This window comes from Canis lupus, chromosome 7 (assembly GCF_011100685.1).
Source record: "Canis lupus familiaris isolate Mischka breed German Shepherd chromosome 7, alternate assembly UU_Cfam_GSD_1.0, whole genome shotgun sequence".
NCBI lineage: Eukaryota > Metazoa > Chordata > Mammalia > Carnivora > Canidae > Canis > Canis lupus.
In genome coordinates, this window is record NC_049228.1 from 5,513,710 (window position 1) to 5,522,911 (window position 9,202).

At 48.7% G+C, this 9,202-nt stretch overlaps 1 protein-coding gene across 1 annotated transcript in view; it reads right to left on the bottom strand.

Moving 5' to 3' along the window:
• CFHR5 (complement factor H related 5) overlaps positions 1 to 4,108 on the bottom strand; it is a 30,474-nt gene extending 26,366 nt beyond the window's left edge. Inside the window, exons 1-2 of the mRNA XM_038541986.1 lie at positions 3,935 to 4,108; positions 757 to 954 (exon numbers count right to left, since the gene is read on the bottom strand). Coding sequence (XP_038397914.1) covers positions 757 to 954; positions 3,935 to 3,989 — 253 coding nt within the window. The 5' untranslated portion in view covers positions 3,990 to 4,108. The remainder of the gene's footprint in view (positions 1 to 756; positions 955 to 3,934) is intronic.
• Between the last annotated feature and the right edge of the window lie 5,094 nt (positions 4,109 to 9,202).

A 9,202-nucleotide genomic window follows, 5' to 3' on the forward strand; every position in this document is an offset into this window, starting at 1 on the left:
TCATTACTGTCTCCTTTGTTGGCTCATATTTTCTGCCTCCCATTGTCTTTTTCTTTTCCTTTTTTAAGATTTTATTTATTTATTTGAGAGCAAGAGAGAGGGGAGTGGAGTAGAGGGAGAGAGACTCTCCAGCAGACTCCCCACTGAGCGCAGAGCCAGACTCAGGGCTTGATCGCGGGACCCTAAGGTCATGACCTGAGCCGAAATCAAGAGTCACATGCTTAACCGGCTGAGCCACCCAGGTGCCCCTCCATTGCTTTTTTTCTTAATATATCTATTCTCTCCTGAGTCTACTTTTCACATTCATTGAGAATCAATACAGACATCATTATAAGAATGATTTTTTTGTCGTATTTTTTGGAAAATACGACAGCGAAAATATTTACACTCACACCATCTTCACAATATTCAAGAGAATGGCAAGTTTCAAAACAGGATGTGCATGTAAAGAGACTTGTTTTAAAGGAAAAATATGACTAGGCCGATCCTAAGCAAATATTAGGCGTTACACATGAATAGTCAAGTATATAGATCATCAGTTTTTAAAATTAAAATGTTTAAAGCACTTCTAGGTAATGCAAGAAAGGTCACATATTTTTCAATTAGTTTTCAGAAAAGGCTCCTCAAGAAAGGACACTCTCTTCACCGGCTAGTCCTGATCCCCTGTGCTGGTGGGCCAAGAGCCTGACATCCCATCTGGCACATGTCTAGCTACTCAATGACACGGCCACATCTACTGATAGGCCATTTACTCACTAAGACACTTGGGTGTCGGTGACCATCCTTCCTCTGTGCACATTATGCGAGTCCAAAAGGATCGAGAAGGAGATGCAAAATTATATTCACAAGAATAGTAATAAATTGTCCCAACAGGAACTGGGGAAAACGCCTCAGAGTCCTCTCTCCCATATATAATTCCGTGGTTTATTTTTGGAAAATTGCAATGGAAAGGCCCTGCAAAAAATAAAACGGTAGAATTAACCTACATCAGTGAATCATTAAGTCCTATTTTAATCATCTCATTGATTTTTTTTTTCCTTTCACCTAGCTCAAATTCCTTTACCTTATGTGCTCTCCGGTGTACTAATCAGGAGAAGACAAAAAATGATCTCTGATTAAGAGGACACGCGTATTTGAAAAGCCTAGTGTCTACATGAAATGTAGGGTTTGGAGTCATGTGGAGTAAAATCTCTTCTGCAGTATCTTCGAGAAGGAAAATGCCACACAGCGATCCATAACCGGTGGCCAAGGGGAGCAGCAACCCTCACTGGTCCACACCGCGCGCCGGGCAGGCAGGGACAGAATCGTGCGGGGCCTCCAAGGCCTTTCCTTTCTCTATTCTGATTCAGCCTCTGTGTTGTCAGGTTCCTCCCGGTGCCATGAGGATGAAGCAATTTTGGTTTTGCCTTAGGTAAATAAAGAAAACCACTTCCAGAAATTCAGCTCACAGACCAGTTAACTCGGAAAATTCCCTCCTGCATCTGTCTAGAGGTGACTTTCCAGCAGGTGGCACAGAATGTCACACCAGTGACTCCTGTGGTGTTTAACCTGTGAAACCTGAAGTCCCCCACCCCATAACAACTTGACATGTGGTAGTTCTGGAGAAGATTCAGAGGAAAAGCCCCTCACCTACAATGTTGATAGTCATACCACTCCTCATTCTGTTTCCAGGTATGCTTTGGCCTCGCCCAAATGATAGCATTTCTACCCACATACACTTTGCTGCCCAGAATAACCACCTCCATTCTCTGCCCTTCTCCTACCAACCCTTGAAAGCTCATTCTGCAACAACATTTAGCAATATTTATTGTGCACACGGAGGCCCGCTAGCTCCGAAAGTTGACTTCTCTTGGCAGGCCTCCCTTAGCCGGTCAGCCCCTCCAAAATCCAGTAGGAGACGATGTCTGCTGTCTCCACATCCTGATAAAAGCTTATGACCACATTCCCTGTGAAATAAATCCACGCCCTTAGATACACACACGTATATCACATGTACATATATATGTGCACACATTGCATCTATATACACAAATGCACACACATAGTCTTGTCATCTATTGACATGTTTTGGTTTCCTCCAAGGACACTCGAAGCTGTAGTGAGGCACGGAGTTCTCATTTACTTTTGAGCTTCTTTGCTGCAGCGTGCAGTGTAATACGTTGCTCAACGGATATTCACTATGGAGAGCATGCGGAATTTTTATATGAGGTTGACTTTAATAAGCTGCTTTTGCTTTGGGGCCAGTTTCTCAACTGGCATCTAAGAGCAACACAGACTTACAGGTCATTTAGCATCTATACAACTTTTGCACAGAGCTCCACCGAAGGTTCTCCAGAAGACTAGCTGGAAGTTTGAATATCTTTTTCTGGGCTATGAGTCGTTAAAAATTCTACATATTATTCTCACATTTTACACTTATTTTCCTCTGCGTTCCCCATTTAGAAACCCTCTCTTAATGCCATCTCTAACAGGTGTTAGATATATTGTTTAAAACAATATATACCAGACACACAGGTTAAAAGAAATATATCAAATACACCCATCTATATAGTTCTTCAGTGAGGCTGTTGAGTAACCAGAGAATTTGGTATTTTTAATTGAGACTATCTGCCTGTTGTTGTACTTTTAACCCCATTAGCTAACTGCTCTCCTGTGATTGTATCTCAATGCTAAAAGTAGTAACAAACAAAAGGAGTTTCAAGTCCATAGAAATAAGGCTTTGGAACTCTTATGAGGGTGGCTCTTAAAAGTAAAGCATTTTTATTGCTTCCATTTTTTCTCTTATGTTAGGGCTAAAGAGAAAGTTCCCCCAAAGAATGTTCATTACAGGCAAAAATTAGCAAGCAATAAAATAGCAAAATAAATTCCTGGAAATCAAACAATAAAACACAGGACTGAAACTCTACTTCCACACGTGGTCTAATCAGCTGTCCTGGATCTTGTTAGAGGCTTGCTTACCATTATTTGGATATGATGATTTTTTAATTTTAACATGAAATAAGATGAAACCATTTTTAAAATATTGTAAGACATGACTTATAGTTTTATTTTTTATTTTTATTTTTATTTTCTATAGTTTTAAAAAAGAAATGATGTGCAATTCTCTTCTTCCAACATTTGCTGAAGAGCTCAGAAAAAGCAAATAGCAACAACAGCAAAAAGAAAATAACTCATTAACATTTCACTGGCACATCATACACAAAAATTAGGATATACAGTCCTGTTTTACTAATAGAGATTTCCCTTTGTTGAATGACAATTAGATTGAAAAAGGAAGTTCCTGGTTTAGTGATATTTAAATCTTCAGTTAACAAACCTATGAAAATGCAGACATTTTGAAGGGGTCCAGATTTTCTTGTGATGGTTTTTCTGGTCAGTGGCATTGTAGAGTTTATGGAGAATTACAACTGGTACTTGGTGCTTTCTTTTTTTTTTTTTTTTTTTTTTTTTTAATTTTATTTATGATAGTCACAGAGAGAGAGAGAGAGAGGCAGAGACACAGGCAGAGGGAGAAGCAGGCTCCATGCACCGGGAGCCCGACGTGGGATTCGATCCCGGGTCTCCAGGATCGCGCCCTGGGCCAAAGGCAGGCGCCAAACCGCTGCGCCACCCAGGGATCCCACTTGGTGCTTTCGATTTCATTATATGCAGCTTTTTCATCCTGTTATTCCCCTCCAAATGTTGTAGTTGGTGGCTATTCGTATGTAGGAACTTAGAGAACAGAGAAGACTTGTTTCATCCTATTTTCTCTTATTTTCATGTATGAAAACATTTTGATAAAATAGATTAAATTACAAGCCTTTATCCAAAATGTTCTTACCTATTTATTCATTTTAAAACATGCACACACACACACACACACACACACACCCAACACACACATATATGAGAAAGGAACTAAATATTCACATCTGTTTTCATGTTTTCAACTTACCTTGCCCCCCAACAGTGGAAATCCATAAGATCAGAATGGCATTAATTAAAAGCATCGTGCTGGATTATCCCGAACACATATACTTAGAAATGGTCCAATAACAGTGGTGTTGTTCCAAATCCTGCTTTCCTGTGTGGTTATACGCACGAGTTTTGAAAGTACAGTGCACTGCTGGGAAGCTGTGTAGTGAAATACTTTCAGGTAAATATCAAAGTTCACAGAGGGTGGTGTGAAAACAACTAAATAATGTCTTATTAGTGTTTTCACATCAAGACTCTAAATTCAACACTTGATATTTTACTTGAGCGGAATATTAGCCGTGCAACCTCCTTGCTGCAGTTGCAACGTTCTGAGTTTGAAGCATTCAGAAATGGAGCCCTCGCCTCTCCTTGCTAGCCAGGAGGTCAGCTGTTTCAGAAGGCAACAGGTGTAGGGCCTCAGGCCTCATTTTACTACCATATCCATCTTTAGTTATTGTAAATTCCTCTTCAAACTGGCACCAAGAATTAGCTTCCCTCTTCCCTAGTTGTTATACGTTTTTAGATATTTTTAAAATGTAGTCAAGAACAATTTTGCCCAATAATGCTTCCAGAAATTTTTTGAACAAAGTATATTTCAAACCCCTTTAGGTGGGACCGCAAGAATGGCAAGCACAGGAGTCTGATAGATTCCCTCTCCAAAAAGCAGAAATAAAACTGGACAAAATTATTTTTAAAGAAAATAACCATTTATAGTTCCTGTGAATTGGCCAAAGAGCATACTGTTGAGAAATGTTTGTTACAGAAAAGTGGATTACCAAGCAGTTACTCTGCATGCCCCGTTTGTAGCTGTCCTGCTTGAAGCAACTTTCCGAGGAAAGGTTTCTCCACACCAGAGGCAAACCAGATGGTTGGGGCCTCGGTGAAGCAGCAAAAGCCAGGGACCCCATCCAGCAGCCAGTCCACATGGGGCCTGTCACCCACATGAACGGCTGCCTCTGAGCAAACGTCATGGGGTTAGAAACTTCCTCCTGTGCGCTGCTGGGGATCCACCCCAGCTCCACAGGCCTGGAAAGCCTCAGCTGCCCAGGGACAGAGTGTGTACTGCATGTGCTGAGATGGGGAATGACAGTGAGGGCCAGGTTGCTGGGGGGGGGGGGGTCTGTTGGGGGGCACGAAGCCTCCGCCTAATTCCAAGCTTAATCCACGGAAAGATGCACTTTCCCATTAGGGGCAGAGTGGGACCAGAAGTGCTGACCAGGGCACTCTCAAGTCACAGATACCTGGGGCCCCCCTGGTTGCTAATGAACATCAGGATCCCAGCAGACAGTCAGGCCAAAAGGGGACACTGTGGCCGGATTAAAGCTCTTGCCTCAGCACGACTTCCTAGGGGTGGGCTCCTTCTACTCAGAGGACATCCAGGTAATCGGGGTTGGCCAGAGCTCCCCAGGCCCGGAGTGCCCTTGCAGCCCAGGGCCGGGGGACAGGACACAGAGTACAATGAGCAGGCCTGGCAGGTGTTGAGGCTAGAAGGAGACCTGCAATGGGGCAATGGCAGGTGAGGCGCATCAAAGGAGAGAGCTGAACAGTGTACAGGGTATCAGCCTAATGATCAATTATGGAATATTCCCCCCAAAAGCAGAGCTGAAGGGTTTTCAACTGCCTTGCTGGGAAGTGTGGCCTGCCTAGCAGGACAGGGTATCCGCCATATGGAGACACAGGAGAGTCCTGATTCCTACGGAAGCCCTGGAGCCCAACAGACAGCAAACCTACATGGTGGCCCTTTCACACCTATTGGCTCAGAGCGACTTTCAAAAGGTGGGCTCCCTCCACACCAGAGGGGATGCTGGTGGTGGTGGAGGCCTGGCCTGAATTTCACAGGCTCTGAGAGCAGGGTCTTTCAAAGCCAGACTTTGGGGTACATACACTCCATGTGCAGGCCTCCCTGGTAAGGTCAGCCAACGATCTGGAAGAGAGGGCAAGCGTCCAGAGATATCAGGTCCCAGGAGCATGCTGGGTGCAAGGAATCTGCCCACATCTATGCCCCGACCCATGCAAATGTAAATATTCCCTCTGAAGGCAAAGCTAAATAAAGTAGCCTGGATGGCTTTGCCCTGCCCGGGCCCTATAGAGGCCATGCTTCCCTCCAATAAGAGATGCCCCTGGGAACCCCGGTTGCTGGAGGAGCCACAGGCAGCCAGTCCAAATGGGGACTCGCTGTCTCCAGTTTAAGCCGGAGCCTCAGAATGATTTTAGTGGAGGTGGGCTCTCTCCACCCTGCAGGCCAGCAGGTGTTGGGAGACCAGCCTGACCTCCACAGCCAGAGAGGGCCCTGATAGCCAGCAGCCAAATGACAGGCTACAATCCCCTCAAGCATAGGCTATGCAAGTCGAAGTAGCCAGGGTGACCAGGGACCTAGAAGTGGGCAATGTTGGCTGAGGCCGGGTCACAGGAGGGGACATTTGAGATACCTCCTCAGTGGAACAAGAAGGGGTGGTTGAGAAGCCTCACAATAGGAGACACCTGGGATCCTTGATTGCTGGAAAAGCCACTGGGCAGCCGCTCCAGCTGGGGACAGTCAGCAGCTCAAGCCGAAGCCTCAGAAAGAATTTCAGGCTCTCCCTCACCCTGGCAGCTAGCAGGGATTTGAGGACTGGCTTGAGCTCCACAGGATCTGACGACGCTGAAAGCCAAGGGGACATGTCAGGGACCACACATAAGTGGGCCACACAGCTCAGGGTGGTCAGGGACCTTGGCCTGGGCCGTGTCAGGTGAGGAGGGTCATGGAGGTGGCTATCCGGGTACCTGGCATCTGCCTAATTCCAAGGCTGAACCTCCACAAATGCCTAGATTCCCCCTGATGGCCAAGCTGCAGGAATAAGGTGGGCCTTGCCAGGGGGGTGGGGGCTGGATGGCTGGGGTGTCCTCCGATAGCTGAGAACCCGGACACCCATCAGGAAGCCACTTCACATGGAGCCAGACTGGCTTCACCTGTAAGCTGCTGCCTCCGAAGGATTTTCAGCAGGTGGGGCTCCCTCCACTCGGGGCCATTCAGGAGGTTGGGTCCCGGCGGGAGGCCCATGGGCCTGGGGTGCCCCCTGCAGCCCCAGTTCGGCCGGCAGGGTGCAGACAATGCGGGCACGGGTCTCCCAGGTTAAATTAGCCCGGGATCGGGAATCGAGCAGAACTGGGGGTTTTTCAACTGCCTTTCTAGGGGAAGGACGGAGCCCGCTAGATGGGATTTCTTCCATTAGGAGACACCAGGGGGGCCTGGCTCCTAAAGAAGCTCAAGACCCCATCGAGAAGGAGGTCCATGGGGACCGTGTCTCATCACTAGCCATCAACCAGAAGCATGGCTCCGTCGTCCGTAGATGCTGTGTAAGTGGTCGGGACCCAGCGTGGGCTTCCCAGGCTCTGAGGGCTGCATCGACCCCAGATGGGCTTACGGGGATGTAACTGCGCGGTGCAGGCCCGGGGAGTTAGGGACCTGGACAGGGCATGAGCATGGAGATGCCGGGCCAGGGGAGCAGGCCCTCGAAGTCCCAAAGGCTCTGCCCAATCCCAAGCCCTAACCTTCCAAGCCCATGCCTACGGGCACGTTCTCCTTGGAGGCAGTCCTTGAGGAGTCTGGAGTATCCCCCACGGGGAGAACCTGGGAACGGTGACTGAGGCAGGAGCCCAGACCTCAGGAGACGGGGAACTTGCGTAGGGGTTGGCCGCGGCTCATGTCAGCAGCTCGGAGTGATTTCTTGTTTTCTTTAGTTGGCTCCCTGCGCTCTCGAAGCTCCACGGGCCCCCAGGGCTCTGCTGCCCCAGGCTGATGGAGCAGGTGCGGCGCTCGCAGCGGCTGCACAGGTCGGGCCGGAGGGGTCTGGAAAAGCGCAAGTGCCCCATGAGGCTGGGTGGTAAGGGCAGGCTGCTGGAAGTATCTGGCATCTGCTCTTCCCATGCTCTAACCCGCACCGATGCGCGTCCTTTCCTGAAGGCAGAGCTGGAGAAATCTGGACTCCCTTGTCAGGGTGGGCCCCAGCAGCCTGGCCAGGGTACCCTCCAATAAAAGACCCCGAGCAACAGTTGCTGGTGAGACCTGGGACCCCTCAGGCAGCAAGTCCAAATCAAGACAACAGTGGCGCCAAGTTGCGGCTCTGCCTCCACACGATTTTAGAGCTGGCCCTGCCCCAGGAGCCTGGAGGGTCCCAGCAGCCTCCAGCCACCCACAGGGGCCTGAACTGGCCATGCATGGTCAAAGCAGTTCCAGGCAGCTGGGACCCTGGAAGAGGGTGCGGATCCAGTGGGCCATGTCAAGGAATTGGATGGTGTGGACAAAAGGCATGTTTCCTTTGAGGACAGAGCTGGAGGATATTGGTCAACCTTGCCTGGGCGGGGTGGGGCTTTCTCAGTGGGGCATTATCTAATAAGAGGCACTGGGGAGCCCTGGTTGCTGAGGAAGCCCGGAACCTCTTCAGGCAGGAAGTCCAAATGGAGACTGCAGCTGCAGCCCCAGGGTGATATTTGGCGGTGGGCACACTCCACACTGTAGCCTACACAGGTATTGGTGTCTGGCACCACTTCCACTCCCTGGAGGCTCCCAACTGTCTTAGGGGGATGAGCTGTACATGTAGCACCATGCCTGGTAGCCGGGGACCTAGAAGAGAGCCCTGGTCTTGGGAGACTGGATTAGAGAAGTGACTCTTAGGGACCAGATGTCTGGGTACTTGCAATACCATCCGTCCCATCAGGCAATATCCCCTCCGAGTCAGAGCTCGAACTTATTGGACTGTTGTGGTCAGACAAGGCCAGGAGTGCTTTCCAGGTATCATCTAATAAGAGACCCTTGAGAGCCTTGTTGGAAGGAAAAGCCCTGGACCCACTCAGGCAGCAAGTTCAAATGTGGACAGACTGCCCCCAGGTTGTAGCTGCTACATCAGAGTGATGGTTGGGGCTGGTCCCATCCACACTAAACCCAGGCAGGTGTTTGGGATTGGGACCCAGCTGTACAGGGCTGCAGGGCTCCAGCAACCCCAAGTGGCTGAAGCGGTGCTTACTGCATATGCACGGGCCGAGATGAGGGGTCGGCTTGGCCAGGAACCTGGAACAGGGCAGGTGTCAGGAGAGGCCGTGTCACAGGTGTGGACTGTTGGTGGTACAAGGTATCAGCTTAATTGCAAGGCTGACCCATCCTTATATGACACTCCCCCTGAAGACAAAAGTGGAGGTTTTTCAGCTGCTTTGCCAGGAAAGGGCAGGGTATGCAGGGCAAAGTATCTTCCATTAGGAGACACTGGGGAGT